The following is a 21,587-nucleotide window of genomic DNA, read 5'->3' on the forward strand; positions in this document are numbered from 1 at the left end:
ATCAAACTAATAAAAACGAATCATTGCTGTTTGTCGGATTGAACAATAAAACCAAAAATAAATATTTAAACATGTTACGTAACCTTCTATTACATTTCAAGTGGTGTATAAAAAAAATTAAACCGATAATACCTAAATACATAATACTACATGTCTTATGATATAAAATAAACAATTCGTCAAGTCTGGCAACATTATGCATCAGCTGGAGTATTTTTACCACCCCATTTCCACCCATTCCAGTTGTAAACAACATTTTATTTATCGCTGCTGCACTTTTCCGTACCAATTGCATCACTATCACAAACAAGTGATACAGTCATTATTTTTCAAAACATTGTGATGGAGTCTTGAGCCTTAAACGATTGTGTTTCATACTTTGCAGAAATTTCTTCTCGGATCAGCTTTCTTTTGTATAGAAATATGGTCTTGAAAAGAACCGATTCATTTTCGATGATGGACCTTCCCAATCACAAGCAGCACCAAAACCAAATCTATTTTTTTTTTCAAAATTTGTTGAAACAAAATGGCGTCTTTGGGAAAGTTGTCAGAAATAATGTACAGAAAAACTTTGTCAAAGAATGAAAAGGTCATTTAACCCTATAAAAACTGGTATACAATGAATAGCTTTGCATGGTCGAATTTTTGAGGTTAACAATGTTCTAGAAACTTATTCAGCACATAAAAATACAGTCGCCTCTCTACATCTCGATATTGAAGGGACCATCGAGATAAGGAGAGATCGAGGAATGGAAGGAAAATTGAAATGGGTGCTAGATTAAAAAATGCTCGTTGCTATGAAAAACGTCTACAAAACAAATGTCATCTCTTGTTGTTCATGTGTTTGTTATTGTCCAAAAATCGTCTAGTAGCCTAGAAACTAGGATAGGATGTGCCAATTAGTCATTAAAAATCGTACCGATTTTCTGTCAAAATCGTACCGGTTGCTGATTGGGTGAAAATGACAATCGATTACTTCGATCGGCGGTATCCCATTTTCAAAAGGGCAGTTTGTTGTTGCCTTGGCCGTGTTGCTGGGTGATTAAATTGAAATTTATGACAAAATTCAAAAGTTTGTTTTTTGATTTTTTGGATAAAATGAATTCATACTAGACTGCAAATGATGTAGGTATGCATGATTCTCAAGGGTTATCTAATTCAAAACACTCGAATTAAAGCCCTATTAATAAACTTTTTACCCATTTCACTGTAAAACTCATCTAATTATATTTAAAAACTTTTTTCTTATAGTACGTAGCATGTTTTATTACGAATAATGTAAGAAATGAACGAAAAACATGAATTTTTTACATATACTATTTGGCGGATTTTGTAAAAAAAATATTCGTTAACACTGGCCACTCCCTCGTCGAAGCAACCGACTGAAGAAACAACAAGGCAGTCGTAATTCTATTGTCACATCCTATCCTAGCCTAGAAATATGAATATATCGACATACGGAGAGAGAATCCTGAGCAAAATATGACCAGAACACATCGAGATAAAGAGATATCGAGATAAGAGGGTGTCGAGATGTAGAATGCTCAAATGTATGTAAATCGAAGGGACCGAGAAAACCATCGACATAGGGGGAGATATCGAAATATAGAACATCGAGATGTGGAGAGTCGACTGTACAGCATTCAACTACTAAATCATAACAATGTTTTTAATTGCTAGAAAGAAATTCAAGATAAACGAACAAAATTACATACTTTTCACACCAAAATGGCTCGCAAGATTGCAAAAAGTAGCAGCCAAATGAATGTACCTTCAGAAGATAAGCTTCAAAGCTTTCTGTTCGAAATGGTTTTATTTGTATCTCGTTGTATCCTCGTCAGATATTTGTTATTGAAAAATAACAGTTTTTCTTCATGTTCGAGTAATTCTTTGCTATAAGATAAATATTTATGGTTAAAAAATCAACTGGTCTTAATAACTACAGTGGGTCCAAAAAGTATTCGTCTAGCTGCATATTTTTTAGTAAGATGTAAAACTTAGGCGTGATAGAAGTGCAATCAAAAACCCATCTTAATACACCGAAAAGTGATACTGCCTTTCTCGCATTTAGCCAAGACACCAACCTTATATGGTTCAATCAAGGGTTCAATGAACCATTTTCTTAATAACTTTTGAACACATCGACCGATCGTCACAAAATTCAATCCAGTATTTTGCGCTCGATAATGGCGGCCGAATGAGTGCCTTTTTGACATTCAAGAGGTAGAAAATATTTACTTTTTTAATCAATATAGGCCTTGATTTTTGGAAAACATTGGCACTCATCTGGTATAAACAAACAAACGATTGTCAAATATTTTCCATTGTGTACATTCAAGGATTTGGTAATTTTCTCATGCATTTTTTGTAATAATTTCATTATATTTTTAGGATAACTTCAAGTTTACAAGCAATCTTCTGCTTTATAAGAGATACTTTTGGCCCAAGAATTACAAAGCTCCATTTCAGAACGAGTCCAGCAGCAAACCCTAGACTGTTGATTTAGAGCCAACGGCAGTCTGTGGGGTGGGTCCTCAACACCTCTTTTGGAATTCCGGGTCTTAGGACGTTCGGACGCCGGTAAACTGTCGGATCATGGGAACATAACTAGCAAATTCAAACCTCCGGATACGCGGGTTACTACCACTGATAACCTGCACTTCAGCTGCACGCAAACTTCACTTTGAATGACCCACTCGAGGCTAGATTGGCCACAATAGCTCAAAAGTTTTCCGGTTGGAGCTTTGAAAAAAAAAAAACTCTTCACAGCTCAACTCAACCGTCACCAAAATGTGCTTTTCTTCGTCCAAAAATGGTTATTCTCCTTTTTTGATGCTTCTCGAACGACTTACCAAGCGTCCAGGAACGTCTTCCCCCAAAACCAACAATTTCTTTTCTTTTCTTTTATCCATCCAATTCACTGAATCTCATCACCCACTCGACAACCAAATAATTTAATCGCACCTGGTGCGCATAGCGACTGACCCATGCGCATGTATAAAACGATCATTAGAGTTACCAAGAGTCAAGCAAGATGAATAATTGCAATGGATATAGTTTTTATACGTGATTTATAGATAACCGTCATACCGTTTGCTTCTAGGTTTTAAATAATACATTCGCTGATAGTTTACAACTATTAATAAAAATGCCAATTAGCCCCAATTTCCTAGATTCCTAGTTATCACGACTCTGTACCACATGTAGCGATTCGAAATAATATTTAACAGTCTTGGCGACAGTTCGAAATCAAAGCAGCAATTACTTATAGCAATTAATAATATGTTAAGTGAATCCCTTTACAAATATCATCAAAAATGAGTCGATACAGTTATTATCGGTTTGCCAAATGTAACAGGGCTCACGATCAGTAAGTAGAAGGAATGTTGGTAGCGAGGTGCCTTCGGTTAGCCAACATATGCTTGGGGAGTGTTGAGGCACAGGTGCTGCCGGGCTGGAGGCAACTGGCTAGTGACAAGGAAGGTTTTAGAATCGAACGTACTGAATCCATTCTGACACTGGCTATTGCATCACCAACGTATTTGGTTGCAGATTTCCTTTCCCTGAAAAACACTAATTATAATCTTTATACTATGGACGATATTTTGTGATTTCCACATTTCTTAAAAATAAAATGAAATAATTACGAAAAGCATGAGCAATATTACGAAAAGCAATATTTGACATTTTGTATTATGAGTGCCAATGTTTTTCAATGAATCAAGGCCTACATTGATTAAAATATGTAAATATTTTCTACCTCATGAATGTCAAAAAGGCACTCACTCGGCCGCCATTATCGAGCGCAAAATACTGGATAGTGATCTACAAGGGCTTACCACCTTTCGAATGCAACTTGTTGCGAGAAAATCGGTTAAGGATTACTATATGAAAAGTTGTCTAATGTTTTACTTAGCTTTTGTGCACACACATACACACACACATACACACATACATACACACGGACAGACAGATATGTGCTCAGTTCGTCGAGCTGAGTCGATTGGTATATAACACTATGGGTCTCCGAGGCTTCTATAAAAAGTTCGTTTTTTGAGTGAAATGATAGACTTTCGGTACAACTTTGTTGTACGAGAAAGGCAAAAACTTTCTTCTAAATTTGGTAGAAAACTTATCAACACATGATTATTATTCAAAAACAAATAGAAATTTCAATTACTTTTTCTGGTATGTAGAGAATATCTAAATTTCGTCAATTTCGCTTGCTCAAAAAGTATTCGTCTATTCAGAAAATAATCGAGCGAAACACGAATATAATAGTTTTATTCGCATGTAATTACAATAGCACACTCTAGTGATGTCTAGCAATATTTTGTCAATACTCAATGACAGATCAAATAATGTTTTTGTTTGTTTGTTTGAACTTGGCGCGGAAAACAGAAGCACCATGGGTGGGAAAAGTAAAAAGATGAGTCCCAATGAAAAAAAACTTATTCTACGCCTGCATAAATAGTGCAAGTTGACTTATGACTTTGCATGAAATGTGGGTAGACCAAGGGTAGCCAGAATTCAACCATTTAATTGGGGATTGGTCGCATCAGCGCCACAAAAATCTTTCAAAACATATAACAGAGTGCTCATCAGCGATGGTAAACTGATAATGATGAGCGATTTATTGTGCGGAAAATAAAAAAATCCATAAAAACGAGTTCACCCATATAGGCAAGTGAGTTGGAGAGAAGAAGTGCTCAGATATGAACCAATACGAACAGAAATACTTGTGAAAAGTATGGGTATAATGGGCGAGTATCACGGAAGAAAATTCAAGTGAGCCTGTAGTAATTATACTTAATATTTATTATTGTCTACTAGTTACTAAGATACTCCCAATAAGTAGGCCTTGACATTAGTATTCTGACTGACACTGACTTACATGATCATTCCGCAATAAACGTTAAAACAAGTAACACGTATTCTTACTAAACATCAGAAGTGGGATACGAATAAAGAAAAATGATTTTGAGAAGCAATTTGCGCTCGGATGTTGAAGATCAAGAGAATTTCGGAAGAAGCCTTCCTTCTCAAGATACCAATAATTCGTCCGAAGGGCCAAGCTCTGGAACAAGTTATGGCAGCATGCAAAGTCAATCTAGAAATGTGAATGACGCTTCAAGTGGATCTCGGATTTCTCAAGCTGTTATTCAAGATTGCGGAAATTCAATACAAGTGAACCGTTCTATCAAGCTAGACGAATTGTCTGCATTTTTACCATTTTTTTCTGGATCGTTGAACGAGGACGCAAATTTCTTCATTAACACAGTGGAGCAAGCTAGAAAAACGTTTCACGTGGAAGAGGAAGTCATGAAGTTGATGGTGTTCAAGCATTTACAGAATAGCGCAAAAGACTGGCTATCGTCACAGCCGGATATATTTGTGAAAACATATTCTGAAGTATTGAATTTGATCCTCATGACATTCACTGTGACTACGAGTACTTTCGAAACAAGGCGAAAATTGGAGCTCCGGAAATGGAAAGCAGATGAAACATTCTTGGAATATTTTGTTGAAAAACGAAACATAGCAATGCCACTGAAACTACACGAAGCTGAACTAATTGAGTATGTAGTTGAAGGCATACCTGATCGCAATTTGAAGAATCAAGCTAAAATGAGTGGATTTTCATCGTTCGGGAATCTTCTTAAGGCCTTTCAATCGATTCGATTGCCGCGTAGAGATTTTTCAAGCGCTCCTGTATGCTACAATTGTAACACGCCTGGACATATCGCTGTAAACTGCCGGAGGTCTAGACAGCAGAATAGGACCCCTTTTAACGAAACTACACACAAATGGAATTCAAGTAGCAGAAAAACAAGAGGAAATGAGAGATCTACGAATATTGCTGTATTCCAAAATGTTGAAGACTTGAACAACAGGACAACCGACTTAGACAGAGAGGCACTGGTAGATATAAAACTGACTGATTTTAATATTAGATTGAATGCTTTGTTTGATACAGGAAGTCCAGTTTGTCTGATACGCCTTGGCTTAGCAAAAAATGGGAATATTTTTCCCTACAATGGAAATAGAAATTTCAAGGGTATCGGAGGAACTAGATTAAAAATTGTGGGTAGATTAGTAACTAAAGTAAAAATTCAAAATTTATTTTTCAGAATTAATTTTTTGGTGATTCCTGACTCGGCGTTGAGTTCTTACGATGTTATAATTGGAAGAGATGTGATTTTTGATCCCTCAATGAAAACGATAATTGAAAAACGCAAAATTTATTTATTTAGAAATCCAGTATTAAGAAGTGAAAAATGAGGCTGATAAAAAGGTAAAAAACATTAATGTGATTTTGGATTCTAAAAGTGTAAAAATGTAGGTAATATTAGTGATGATCATTTGTCAACTTTTAAACCATATTATGAATATATTTTATTTCAACTATCAAAGACCTTCGCATCCTGAAATTGATTTCGAAATGAAAATAGTACTGAAAACTGGTGCACCATTTCATTTTAAACCTAGACGGTTATCTCAAGCTGATAAAATAAAAGTTAATAAAAAAATTGATGAATTACTTAAATTAGGGATTGTTAAAGAAAGTGATTCCCCGTTTGCTAGTCCGATAGTAGTAATTCCAAAGAAAGATGATGATATAAGGTTATGCGTGGATTATAGAAAATTAAATAAAGATACTTATCGTGACAATTATCCTTTACCATTGATGGAAGATATTTTTGATAAATTGAAAGGCAAATCGGTGTATTCTATTTTAGATTTGAAATCAGGTTTCCATCAAATTAAAGTTGCTTCTGATTGTACTAAATACACTTCTTTTGTTACTCCCATGGGACAATATGAATACTTACGAGTTCCCTTTGGTTTGTGTAATGCACCTTCTGTATTCCAAAGATTTATTAATAAAATTTTCAAAAAGCTCATTGACGAAGGAAAATTAGTTGTTTATATTGATGACATTTTGATTGCTTCTGAAACCATGGAAGAACATTTTGAAATTTTGACAGAAGTTTTTGAAATTTTGAGTAAAAATTTATTAGAGTTAAATTTGAATAAATGTAAATTTTGTTTCACTGAAATTGATTATTTAGGTTATACGATAAACGAATTCGGAAGGAAACCAAACAAATCACACATTGAATCCATTTCAAGTTTTCCGATTCCAAAGAATTCTAAAGATGTTCAGAGATTTTTGGGCCTAACTAGTTATTTTAGAAAATTCATTCAGAATTTTGCATCTATCGCTAGGCCGTTGTATGATTTATTAAAGAAAAATGTTGAATTTATTTTTAGTGACTCTGAAATAAATGCTTTCAAAGAATTGAAAAACAAATTACTTTCAGCTCCTGTTTTGGCAATTTACGATCCAAATGCCGAAACACAATTACATTGCGACGCAAGCTCTTTTGGCTTCGGCGCAATTTTGATGCAGAAACAGAAAAATGGTTATTTTCATCCAATAAGCTTCTTTAGCAAGAAAACAGATGAATATGAGAACAAGTTACATAGCTTTGAATTAGAGACACTCGCTGTTATAAATTCTATAAAACGATTTCATGTTTATTTGTCTGGAATTAAATTCAAAATATTCACAGATTGCAGTGCCTTGGCACAAACTTTGTCTAAGAAAGAGATTAACCCTAAGATAAGCCGATGGGCTTTGTTTCTGGAGAACTACAACTACAGTTTGGAATATAGAAATGGATCTAGGATGCAGCATGTAGATGCTTTAAGCAGACTATCAATGAGTAATTTAGATAAAGATATCAGGAAAATATATCCAAATAATAAGTCATCGTCAGATGTATGTTTGCTAGATACTGAAGACATCGAAAGAAATGTAATTTTTGCACAAGAACAAGATGAAAAAGTCAGAAAAATCAAATTACATTTAGAAACAAACACTTTTCCAAATTTTGAGTTAAAAAATGGAATACTATTTAGAAAAGATGACAGTAAGTTATTATTAGTTGTCCCAAAAACAATGATTGATAATATAATTCGAATTTGTCATGACAAGCTTGGTCATATTGGAATTGAAAAAACTATGACTGAAATCAAAAAATTTTACTGGTTTTCTAGTATGAGAAAAATAGTAAAAAAATATGTGAGTAATTGTTTGAGTTGCATATTTTATAGTCCATCGGCCACAATGAAAGAAGGTTTTCTCAAATCAATAGATAAAGGTCAGACTCCATTTCAAACAATTCATATAGATCATTACGGTCCGATTCAGTTGCGATCTTCGAAAAATTTCAAGTATATTTTAGTAATAGTTGACGCATTTACGAAATTTGTAAAGTTATATCCTTGTCGTTCAACAAATACAGCAGAAGTGATACAAAGTTTAACTTCATATATGAATTATTATAGCAAACCGAACAGAATTATATCAGATAGAGGCAGTTGTTTCACGTCTAATAATTTCAAAACATTTTGTTCAGATCGCTTTATAGAACATATTAAAACAGCATCGTACACACCAGAGGCAAACGGTCAAGCTGAAAGAATAAACAGAACCCTTACCCAAAGGTTGGCTAAGTTGATTAATGATACTGGTCTCAAATGGGATTGTTTATTACCAAACATTGAATATATTTATAATAATACTTACAACAGAGCAATAAAAAATTTCCCAAGTATGTTGTTATTTGGTATACATCAGAACAATTTATGTGTTGGAAACAATAATAATATAGAAACATTTGTAAAAAATAATCAAGCTTCATCACAAAATCATGATCTCATTGAAATTCGACAGAAAGCAAAGCATCACATAGACAAACTTCAGGCATACAATAAAGAAATGGTAGATAAAAAGCGCAAATCAGTTCAGGATTATAAGGAAGGTGACTTTATAATGCTTAAAACTAACGCTGACAATAAACTTTCAGCCAAATTCAAAGGTCCTTATACTATAAAGAAAAAATTGCCGAATGATCGTTATCTTATTACAGACATTGATGGATTCCAAATATCACAATTACCATTCAGCTCTATTTGTTCACCAAATAACATGCGAAAATGGTTATCGATTTCTAATTTAATAACAAACTATGACGTCGATGAGGACATCGACGAGTCAGGATGACCGATTTGTAGTAATTATACTTAATATTTATTATTGTCTACTAGTTACTAAGATACTCCCAATAAGTAGGCCTTGACATTAGTATTCTGACTGACACTGACTTACATGATCATTCCGCAATAAACGTTAAAACAAGTAACACGTATTCTTACTAAAGAGCCATCAAATTATCAAAAACAGCTCGATTTCAGCTAAAAATGTCGTTGGAAGAAGGATGACTTTCGGAATCAAGTCATGTTATCTGACGAAAGCAAGTACAGCATATTTGGATCAAATGGCCGATGTATGGTATGGCGGAAAAAGAATATTGAGATACAGCCGCAGAATCTCTTTCGAGCAGTAAAGCATGGTGGGGGCTCCGTCATGGTCTCTGAGGTGCTTGAGCGCAACCGGTGTGGGAAAATTTCACATTATTGAAGGAATTATGTATCACAAAATGTTCATCCGCATTTTGAAAGAAAATTTGAACTCCATTGCTGAGAAATTAGGCTTACAGGGAACATACATCTTACGGGGTGATAATTACCTCGAGCACACAGCCCAAAGTACTAAGCTGTAGCTACTCTATAATACCCCAATCAACTCAAAACGCCTCTTCAGAACCAAGATATGAATCCAATTTAACTCCATTTGAAGGTTCTGGACGACAAACTTTTCGTGAAATTCGTGAAAGTCATATTTCCAACAACAAAGAATTGAAATTAGTGTTGAAAGAAGAATGGAAGAATATTTCGTCCCCCGTTACGGCTAATTTGGTCAGTTCCATGCCACAAGAACTACAGCCCGTCATAGATACACAGGGGAATCCAACGAAATATTGAATTTCATTCTACAACTCCTGTTTTCGTTTCAAAAGCGTGCTAAACCTGAATAGACGAATACTTTTTGAGGTCGTATTTAATGAATTGTTAGGTTTTGTTACCTTTGTTTTTGTTATTGTTTTATTTTTCTGTTTGACTTTTAACAATAAAGATGAATTGATTATTTTGCTACACAATGTAATCAATAGTTTTATTTTTTTGAGCTCACTGGATTCTATTTTTGACATTTTCTAGAAAATGCACAGCTAGACGAATACTTTTTGGACTCACTGTATGTCATAAACTCGATTCTTGCATATGCACAACATGACTTGGTAGGGAAAACACCTGTCTAGCGTTCTGATTTCGTGGGATAAAACCCTACCGAAGGAAGTGGTTACCCTCCAATACATTTTTCGACCTAAATCTATCACAATCTATCATATGTTTTGCATATGCATGAATCGAGTTTCAGACATAGTAATTAAGACCAGTTGATTTTTTTATCTATAGGGCACTGCACGGAAACATCTCTTTCTCTTTCGTTCTTCATAAACTTTGACGTTTACTGGCCTTGTTGTTTTCTTTGCAGTGAGAAAGGGGCAAAGCAGTCCGTGCAGTGCCCTATATACATCTATATCTATATACTATTTCTATATTTTTCTATACATAAAAATGTATTTCTGTCTGTCTGAACCTTATAGACTCGGAAACTACTGAACCGATCGGCGTGAAAATTTGTATGCTGAGGTTTTTGGGGCCGGGAAAGGTTCTTGAGATGGTTCGAGACCCCTCTCCGCTTTGGAAAGGTGGGCTCCCATACAAACGAAACACTAATTTCTTCAACCGTCTAAGACGAATTAAGTACTCTCCATTTAATTCCACCAATCAATTTTCGATATCTTTGCAGATACGTATTTCGACCACAACTGTGTGGTCGTCTTCAGTGTCTCGTACTTGACTCGACTTGGTCGAAAATTGATTGGTGGAATTAAATGAAGAGTTCTTAATTCATCTTAGACGGTTGAATACATTCCACTAAAAGAGCTTTATATATTTTTCTGACTAATTTCTTCATAACTCGAGAATTAATCAAGCAAATGGAACCAAATTTTGCATGTGGAGGTTTTGGAAGGAAAGATATGTTTCTGTGGTGGTTCGAAACCCCTCCCCCTTCTAGAAAGGGGGGATCCTATACAAATTAAACAGAAGTTTCTGCATAACTCGATAACTAATCAGAGAATAAATCAATTTTAGACGAAACGATGTTCGTCGGGTCTGCTAGTTATAAATATTTATCTAATACCAAAGAATGACTCGAACATGTACAAAAAAGTTATTTTTCAATAACAAATATCTGACGAGGATACAATGAGATACAAATAAAACCACTTGTAACAGAAAGCTTTGAAGCTTATCTTTTGAAGGTGCATTGATTTGGCTGCCACTTTTTGCAACCTTGGTTGTTAGAGGGCAAAACCCTTCTTCATTCTTGTCCGTTATTTTACTTTGAAAAATGATTCCGAACAACTTCAATCAACTGTATGATAGATACATTTTTGGAAAATATTTAAAAAATTGAGATAAGCTTCCTGATATGTAATTCAGAACTTTTTCCGTGCCGTACATCAATCAGATTTTAATTACAATTTGTCTAGAATTTATTATAAGCATATTAAAATGATCTTCCTATGCTGTGCTGTAGGATCTGTCAAAGTTAACACCGTCGTGTGTCTTCTTCTTATTTTTACTTGGATTCGTCTATTGTGATGCGAAATCATTCCTTGTCTAAATATTAATAACTAGTTTATTTGTGGATGCAGTAGCGCCCATGAGAAGTGTTTTTTTTTTAAATCAAAATTGTCAACGTCTGTTGTCTGTGATTTTTTCATCAAATGCGGTGTCTGGTTGTCTAAGGTTGTCACTGGTTTTGTTTTCTGCATCTGATAGTAAAACAAATTGAAGTGTCAATTTTTTTTGTTAGGAATTCCCCGCGTGCTGCGTCTGGTTGGCTAGTCACCGGACAGACAAATAGGGCTATTATATATATGATTGTGAAGCGTGTTATTAAGAAAGGAACAAATATACTAGGACGTCTGGATTTTCTGAGCATGATTCTCCTCCTAATCCCTTGCAATATATTAGTCTTCGTATTTCGCATGATTTTCCCACTTAATAATAATATCTCATTAAAGTACTGATAGTAGGTAGGTGCGGCATATCACCCTGATCTGTTTGCGACATCTATACGCTATAATTTTTATCACTATAATTTTTATTCAAAATAACTGCTTACAAAAATAATCTACAAGCTTTATAGCTAGGATTCACATAATGAAATAAAAATGTGGATTCGTAAGAATTTTCGCAAAACCGTACGAACAATATATTTCAAATAGCGTTAGAAATTTTACGGTCTCTGCCGCATAAATAAAAGTGTAAAACCATCATATTTTTTTTTTTTGACTGATAAGAATAAGAGTTTCAATAAGAGGGCATCTTTAGTAGAGTTATAAATCGTATGGGAGTTAGGAAATGAAATTGAAACTGTAAAAATGCCATCTTCAACAGACGTTATAGTTTTAAAAATTCGAACAGTTTCGTCAGGAAACTTATAACTGTTGCAGTTTTGCACGAATTTGCAACAGAATTTACTCGAGTTTTATTTTGTTCAAAACAATAGAAGATGACGTCATCAGCTACAAAAAATACTATTTCATCGACATCATAACAGTTTGACATTTGAATTGGCCTCGGAAGATTATTTTTTCGTTTTCCAGTATAAAACACTTGCAGCTAATAACTGCTACTGAAGATGCATTTCTTGTTCTATATCTTTGACAGTTATAAAATGTAAAACTCGGGAAATAAATATAACTATAACTGTAACATTACTAAAGATGCCCTTACTATTAACGTTATTGTTTTCGTTACAGAAGACACACTCTCACGTACATTTGTGCCAATAAATCAAGTCCGTTCTACCAGATCTCTCAAGTGCGGCATCTATACCGATGCGCATCTCACCCGGATTTAACCAATGTTTCCTTTTAGATCGCTTAATCTTCCGTTTGGAATCAGTTCAACATGACTTAAGCTTTCTTCAAGTTTCCCCAGGAGATGCAAACATATGTTTTTTGGCTTTTTACTTTTTTTCTGGGACCCTTTATATTTTGTGTGAGTCGATCTCTAATTCTACATGAACCCAGAATTGGAAGAGCGGTGTGGATTAACCAATTTTCGAACGTAGTATAACAGTTTTTAAATTTTTGGAATTATACGAGGTGCTGGTGTGTCTATGTGACAAGCTGGTATAGACATTGCATGCAAGTAACATGTCGTATAAAAACGAGATGTGAATCGTTGTTTTGATGGTTCAAAGTATTTTTGTTATTTATTTACAACTTTTTTCAGAGGATAATATTTGTATAATGTCGGTAAGTTATATTGAAAATTAAATAGGTTTTTAATAATACGATTTGCATTTTAGGCGTTATACCCAAAGAATGGCATTATCTACTATCACGCTGGAAGTCACAAAAGTTCAGCTATACTGTTCAATGAACAGTTCGTCCTTACTTCAGGACTTGCCTTGCTACAGGTGCCCTTTATGACAAGGGAATTCAAAAATACAGCAAAACAGAGAATCATTCGTATTGATGCTCATGCTGAGCTAAACTTTTTACAAAATTTAGACTATCGGATTGTGTTACAGCGAGATAATGGCAACTTGTTAGAAAAGAAGGCACAAATTGCCTATGTTATATATTCGCCTGATATCGAATCAACGATAGAACAACAATTCGAAGGACTACGATTTACTTTGAATGGAGAATACTGTGATATCTCGAAATACAGTTTATATTTTTCGTCATTTGTTATATTCCAATTTACAGACCAAAAAGTATCACTAGAGAATCTTGAAAGATGTTTCAAATCAGAGTTTGTAGAAAATTCTACTGAATTAAGTCTGCTGGAAAATATCATTTGCGTGACTGCACCATTTGGAAATGAGCATTTTATAAACAGCATCAACTTTGGCCACGTATCAAACCTAATAGGAAAAGACAATTGCTTGGCATTATTGAATATTTCTTCAGCATTTGGATGTGAAGGTGGTGGGATCTACGATAAAAACTTGTAAGTTTCAAAGCAAGATAATATGATTTCGACATCAACAGTAAGCCCGCCTTCAGTATATCGTGCTTGACCTTTTTCAATACTTTCAGCCACATCCGGAGCATTTTACTAGCTTCATGTTTCCACCACCAGAACGACAATGTACATTTTCCTTTGGCAGCAAACGTAAGCGAAATATACAAAATCTTGTTTGATGCGCCAAAATTGTATAAATTACCTTCAAATCTTACGACGCTTATGACCCAGTCGTCATGTTTGATCACCACAAATGGAACCTGGGGAACAGGATGTTTATTTCGATTGAATGGACGAAACTTTGTGCTTACTTGTGCACACGTTCTGTCGAATGTAAGTTTAAGTCCTACATTAGGTTCGCGAAAAACTAAAACAAAACTGATCGAAGTGTCACATTTACTTCCAGGACAACATCACATGCTACTGCCGAGACTACAATTTCCAACCAATACTAATACACAAGAATCCAATATTTGATTATGCCTATGACATAGCCCTACTAGAAGACACCACGAAAAATCAAAATAATACAACAAGGTTATCAAATAATATACCCAAAGTAGGACAAATTGTGTATTCTGTTGGATTTCCCATTTTCAAGGGATTTGGCATGAATGGTATATTCAGCCCTAGTATCTATCGTGGAAAAGTAACTAAATATTCTAAGGGAGTTCTTATTACTGATTGCCCAGTGCAAGCAGGACAGAGCGGTGGTCCAATATTTGAACAAAACGGTAGCTTGCTTGCAGTAATGGTATCAAACTTCAAGAATGAGCTAGATGGGAAAATATATCCGCATCATAATATGTGCATTCCAATCTGTGATATTTACGACATTCTACTTCGTTATAGTACAACTAATGGTGAGCGCTTATGAGATGAAAGTAAAATTGAAAACTAAATGATTTCTTTATTTTAGATTATACCACAATAAACGGTTTCCAAGCTAAAAAGGATATAGTTGATAAATGGAAGCTTAAAACTCCTCTAGTAGAAAGTAAACTATGAAACGAATAATTTGTAATCAGTAGAAGCAAAAGTATAAGAACGGTGAGGCGCATTTATCCCATAGAACAATGGTCCCTATCATATGACGTTGATGGCTTCTTAAATTTCTTCTGGAAATAAATAAATAAAAATCACTGTCACAGAACATCTGTGATTATGATTATTTAAACAACATGAGTAATTTGAAATCAAGTAGGGAACTTTTTTTTTAATCTTTCGTTTATTTGGAAGGCTTAACAATACATTTCTTAATTCTTATACATAGTGTTAGTTTTGGGGAACCGAAAGACTCGCGGTTTGGTCGAGGTTAGGAAATACAATAATACAGTAGGAAAGGAAAGGATTTTAGGGTGCTTAGGTAATTACGATACTGATGTTCACAAAGTTGACATTCCTCGCATTTTTACATCTGTAACGGGATAAACAAACTTTTTTGGGAGACAAAAAAAATAGGGAATTGTCTATAAAAAAACATGGTAGGAGCAATAAATAAACATAAAATTTCTCCCAAATAAAGCAAAACTTTCGTAAACATCAGATAATTTTTGCATATACTGAAAGATTATTGCCAATTTTAAATGTAAAAATTGTAAAAAAAAATTCCATGAATAATCAATGAATACTTACTTGATACTTGATGGGCTACAGCTCTTCGATGAACCTACGCCGAATGGAGTATCCTCCTCCACTGGACTCGATCCTGGGCCAATCGCTTCCAGTCGCCCTGAACATTGAGCGCCCTCAGGTCCTCCTCAACTGCAAAAAGCCATCGTGTACGCGGCCTTCCACGAAGCCTGCGGCCTCTTCCTGGTTCTCTACTAAATATTATCTTCGCTTGACGTTCTTCCGGCATACGAACAACGTGACCAGCCCACCGTAGTCTGCCTTGTTGTATAAGCTTAATAATATCCAGCCCTTTGTATACCTGGTACAATTCATGATTCATGCGACGCCGCCAGATACCGTTCTCATGTTTACCGCCGAGTATTGTTCGCAGCACCTTACGCTCAAACACTTCGAAAGCTCTCCGATTAGCCTCCGTCCATGTTTCATGTTTCATGGCCGTATAAAGCCACCGGAAGAATCAGAGTAGTATACAGCGCGAGTTTTGTTTTCGTTTGCAGACTACGGGACTTAAGCTGGTTACGAAGTCCGTAATAAGCCCTATTTGCAGCTGCAATACACCTTTTCACCTCGCGGGTAACATCATTATCGCACGTCACTAATGTTCCAAGATACACAAATTCTTCCACCACTTCAAATTTTTCACCATCCAGCACCATTTCACTACCACCACCACTAATGAACCCACGTTGATTGCCAGCGACCATGTACTTCGTTTTGCTGGTATTGATCGTGAGTCCAATCCTCGCTGTCTCCCTCTTCGTCCGCAAAACCCAGGAGCATATGCGATCTTGTGATAATGGTACCGCTTCTTTGCACGCCAGCTCTCCTAATCGCTCACTCGAGCGCTATATTGAACAGTAGATTCGAGAGTGCATCACCCTGCTTTAATCCATCTAAGGTAACAAATGACATCGATATTTCATCCGTAACCCTTACACTTGATTTCGATCCGTCCAACGTTATACGAATCAGCCGTATCAGTTTCGCCGGAAAACCATGTTCAAGCATGATTTGCCATAATTCATTCCGTTTCACTGAATCGTACGCCGCCTTGAAATCAATAAACAGATGATATGTCTGCAAGTTGTATTCCCGGAATTTATCAAGGATTTGTCTCAGGGTAAACATTTGATCCGTCGATGATCGGCCCTCACGAAAACCTGCTTGGTATTCGCCGACGAATGACTCTTCAAGCGGTCTGAATCTGTTGAACAGAATACGGGACATGATTTTATACGCCGAATTAAGGAGGGTTATTCCTCGGTAATTGGCGCACTCCAGTCTGCACACTCAGTTTTTATTTCTGCAGCTCGGCAGAAATCCGCACATCCGTGCGCCAGCAAAATAAACAACTGATATTCCGGCAAAAATAGCGTTTGTTAGCTGATTTTCGGCAAATTATTTGCTGATTGTTAGCAATTTTGACAGAAATCTCGGCAAAAAACATGTTTGCTGGGGCACGACTGTGCGATTCTTGGTAAAAGTTCAACATTTTGCTGAGATCCCGGTAAAAAATTAAGTGTGTGTGCCCTTTCTTAAAGAGAGGGCAAATGAGGCCGTCCAACCAGCTAGCAGGCATTTCCTCGTCTACCCATATTTTCGACATAATATGGTGCAGAATTTCATAAGCACACTGTCATGTTTGAGAAGTTCAGCCGGGAGCTGGTCCTTCCCAGCAGCCTTATTGTTTTCAGCTCTTTAACAGCTTTTTTAACCTCATCTAGTGTAGGTGACTCCACAGCTTATCCATCGTCGCTAATATTTATTCGGTTCACCGATGCACCGTCACTTCCACTATTCAACAAAGTCTCGAAGTGTTGCTTCCACCTTGCAGCCACTTCGGTTTTATCTGTCAGCAAATTCCCTTGTTGGTCGTTGCACATGGCGGGAGATGGCACTGTCTTTCTCCGCACGCCATTGACAGACTCATAAAACCTCCGCATATCGTTCTGCTCCATTTTTTCCTGCGCCTCACTAATAACTTGCGGTGGGTTCGTTTTTCAGCTGCTCTTGCTTCCTTGTACCGATCTCTATTCGATCGGGAACCCGACGAATCTCTTTTCGGTTTTGACTTTTTTATGTTTATGGAAATTTTGCATTTTTTTTGTGATATTGTATATTATGTTTCTACCCTGATTTGTTTTTTAGCATTTTTTATATGGAAAAATCCATTTTTTTTGGAGTTTTTTTTTCAGTCCTTATACCCTTGTGTGGATTCAGGGGTTGAATTAACAATCTTTATAATAAAAATGAGTTGAGATTTCCTTCCTGACGATTTACCTCACGACCAGGTTGACCGAATTGCAAGATTTTCTCCCTAATCGATTCATTTTGAGGTCCGCTATGTTTGTATTTACAAAAAATGGCTGAATTTAACGAAAAATTATTAAAATACAATTTTGGTCAGATGTTGAGAAAGCAAAACAATCGCACGAAAATTGATCTAGAGTGCGGTGCTGCAAATAGTTCATTGTGACATTTGCAACACCCGTGCAAAGCTGGGTTTCTTTCGCTAGTATTTAATAATATTTGACTAGCTTTTTTTTCCATTTTTTCATTTATTTAAAAATAAATATGTGAAAAAATGGTGTCTGTACACTTAAACAAAAATAGTTTTCATCCTAAATCTTACATTTATTGAGGTACATCGAGCTTTTATCACCTTTGAGAGTTGGTATAAGCTATTTCTTGAAGCGTATAAATAGCGGTACCTCAATCTAAAGAGGCTTCACATTAAGTTGTGTTATTTCCTAGGAGTAATTAATTAGAATTGGGTTTTCAGGGGTATTGGGATTATAACATATCTTAAATCTTCTATAACAGAGGTTCCCAAACTGTGGGTCGCGACCCCCAGGGGGGTCGTGGGCTGTTCAGTGGTGGGTCGCGAAAGACGAATCCTAATTCATAATTTTGTTACTATTTTGTCCCACAAATCTATTCCGTATTTTGAATAAGGATCGAAGTAATGATTGGATGATTGAAGAACAACAAACCTGATGAGGTCAACGACTTTTTTTTAGTTATACGATATTTGGACAAGTAGAAAGAAGTCCTATACTATACAAATCTAAGCCCCGAAACCAATCCAAAACCAATCCTAATCCAATTCGAATCCAATCCAAATCTATTTAAAAGCCAATCTAAATCTAATTCAAATCCAATCCTAATCAAATCGAAATCCAATTCAAATCCAATCTAAATAAATTTCAAATCCAATCCAAATCCAACCCAAATCCAATTCAAATCCCATCCAAATCCAATCCAATCCAAAAAATTGACGAAATTTTGCAAATACAATGATAGGATAAAAACTAATTTATTATGATTTGTCCAATCTAACGCGACCTCATTTTTATCTAATTTCACAAAATCAATGCATTTGGTACCTGGTGGGTCGCTAGCAATATGGGATTCTGCTAGGTGGGTCGCATATCCAAAAGTTTGGGAACCTCTGTTCTATAAAATAAAAATAAAATGGTCTGTGTTCGTATCCGCATAACTTGAAAACGGCTGAATGGATTTTCTTCATTCCCTCAGTAGTTATGTTCATTATTGTTTCCGACGGGTTTATATGATATTTCTAGCATGATTTTTGAAAACGTCGTATGTCCAAATGAGAGACTCTCTTTCATTACGCTCTCTTTCACTAATATCGAAGCTAGTCTATAATAAAACCCAAATTAATCCACCTAGCGTTAGTGGTGCCTTTCTCGCGCATTATAAAAATGAAAAAAACATTAAGTGTGGTCGAATTTGCACTTTAGGGGGATAGATTTTACTTTTTCCTTCAATTTATGTCTATTTACGGTCATTTGAGTGCATTGCATAAGTCTCTATAAAAAAATCGGTTTTGAATTTTTTTTTTCCAATGGGGGACCCTTGACAAAAAACAATGTTTTTTGAATAACTCTGGAACCCAATGGCCGATCGAACCAATTTTCAATAGGAAACAACTATCCGCTTCGATTACAACTTGTTGCGATCAAATTGAATAATGCTAAGTACCAGAAAGTGTGTCTCACATTTTTGTACACACATACATACACACATGCATACATACACAAATACAGACATCACCTCAATTCGTCGAGCTGAGTCGATTGGTATAAAACACTACGGGTCTCCAAGCCTTCTATTTAAAGTTCGGTTTTGAAGTGTTCCTATAGCCTTTACGTATACTTTGTATACAAGAAAGGCAAAACTGAATCTAAATCCAAAATTTCATGAATTTTGATTTGCAGGAACTATTTTAAATCAATTTCAAAAAGCCTAATAATTTCGCGTATTGAATACCCCTAATTTGATTTTTCTATGCGCCGAGCTTTTAACCTGTCAGCTAACTGGCAAGCAATCAAATTTTCAAAAAAAATTAAAATGGATTTTAAACATCAAATCTAAGATTTATGAGTGTGAAAAAAATATGTTGTAGGCCAAAAAATGTGTTCTATCGAATGAATAAAAAAATCAACATGTTTTTCAAAATTAAAAAAACCTCTTATTAGTCTCTCTATTGGTAAATAATATTTTTTTAAATTAGTATCTCTGAAACACCCACCACGTAAATGTATATGGTCTCCTCTTTCATATCGTGGATAAACTAAAATGTTCTATCGGGGGCACGTGACGTAAAAAGAATTTCAAGCAATATTGTCATCAAAAATTAAACATAAGAAGTAAGCAGCTGTTTTCCATCTTCAACATTTGCCTACAACAAGTGTTCCATTTCAGGTCATCCAAGAATTTCCTTGAGTCTAACGCGTAACCAAGGCCTTAAGTTCTACTCCGATAACTTGAGGTATGTTATCTCTTTTTAAAAATGTTTCATGCCCTTTCTAATCCGTAGAATCAAAACGCCTTCAATAACTATTCCTTTTCAGGTCATCCAAGGACTTCCTGGAGTATAGACCTTAAGGTTTACACATATAACCAAAGGGCTGATATCTCTTTTAAAAACTGGTTCATTTCCCATTTGATCCATAAAATTAAATTGGATATGTCTTCAATAACTGTTCAGCTTCAGGTCATCCAAGAATTCCCTGGATTATAGGCCGCGAAGTCTACACGCGTAACCAAAGGGTTGATATCTGTCTTTAAATGGTTCATGCCCTATTTGATGCAGGATTGGAATCGCCTTCAATAACTGTTCCGCGTCACGAAAAACTGTTCCTTTCCAGTTCAACCAAGAATTTCCTGGAGTATAGGCCTTGAGGTCTACACACGTAAACAAAGGGTTGATCTCTTTATTTTAATGGTTCATTCCCTATTTGATCCTGGGAACCAAATTGGATTCGCCTTCAATAACTGTTCCGTTTCAGGTCATCCAAGAATTCACTGGAGTATAGGCCTTGAAGTCTACACGCGTAACCAAAGGCCTGTTATCGCTTTTTATAATGGTTCATGTCCTTTTCAATCTTGTGAACCAAATTGGATACACCTTCCATAGCTGTTCATTTCCAGTTCATCCAAGAATTCTATGGAGTATAGGCCTTGAAGTCAACACGCGTAACCAAAGTGCTGTTATCTATTCGATCTAGTGAATCAAATTGGATAAGCCTTCAATAGCTCTTCCTTTCCAGTTCCCCCAAGAATTTTGTCTTTAATCAATGTTTCGTCCCAGGTAATCCAAAAATTTCCTGGAGTAAAGGCCTTGATGTCTACAGGATCTATTTAATCAAATAGGATACCTCTTCAATAACTGTTCTGTTTCAGGCAGGGTTTGCAAAAATTGCTCTCATTAGATAACGAACAACGATAAAAAAGAGGCAAAAACTGTTTCGAATTATTACAAGCCATAATAGCAAGTTTATCAAACTTGTATACAAGTGCGAAAAAAAAAACAAAATCAGATAGGCAGCCCCCACCGAGAAGTGATGATATCTTGCTCATTTTGCATTGGATCCCATATTTCTTGCTCAGCTGTGTAA

The 21,587-nt window shown here is 35.6% G+C and overlaps 3 protein-coding genes across 4 annotated transcripts in view; 1 reads left to right on the top strand and 2 right to left on the bottom strand.

The window, feature by feature from the left end:
* LOC134211131 (ion transport peptide) overlaps positions 1–21,587 on the bottom strand; it is a 204,340-nt gene that overhangs the window by 155,696 nt on the left and 27,057 nt on the right. The window lies entirely within an intron of this gene.
* Positions 1–21,587, bottom strand: part of LOC134211130 (deoxyribodipyrimidine photo-lyase-like) — a 193,974-nt gene that overhangs the window by 142,933 nt on the left and 29,454 nt on the right. The window lies entirely within an intron of this gene.
* Positions 13,245–15,578, top strand: LOC134215426 (peroxisomal leader peptide-processing protease). The gene is made up of 5 exons (XM_062694625.1): positions 13,245–13,310; positions 13,364–14,013; positions 14,103–14,361; positions 14,435–14,891; positions 14,948–15,578. Exons 1-5 carry the CDS (start codon positions 13,245–13,247, stop codon positions 15,034–15,036), a joined length of 1,521 nt encoding a protein of 506 aa, XP_062550609.1. The 3' UTR covers positions 15,037–15,578.

This window comes from Armigeres subalbatus, chromosome 2, assembly GCF_024139115.2.
Source record: "Armigeres subalbatus isolate Guangzhou_Male chromosome 2, GZ_Asu_2, whole genome shotgun sequence".
In the NCBI taxonomy this organism is placed as follows: Eukaryota; Metazoa; Arthropoda; class Insecta; order Diptera; family Culicidae; genus Armigeres; species Armigeres subalbatus.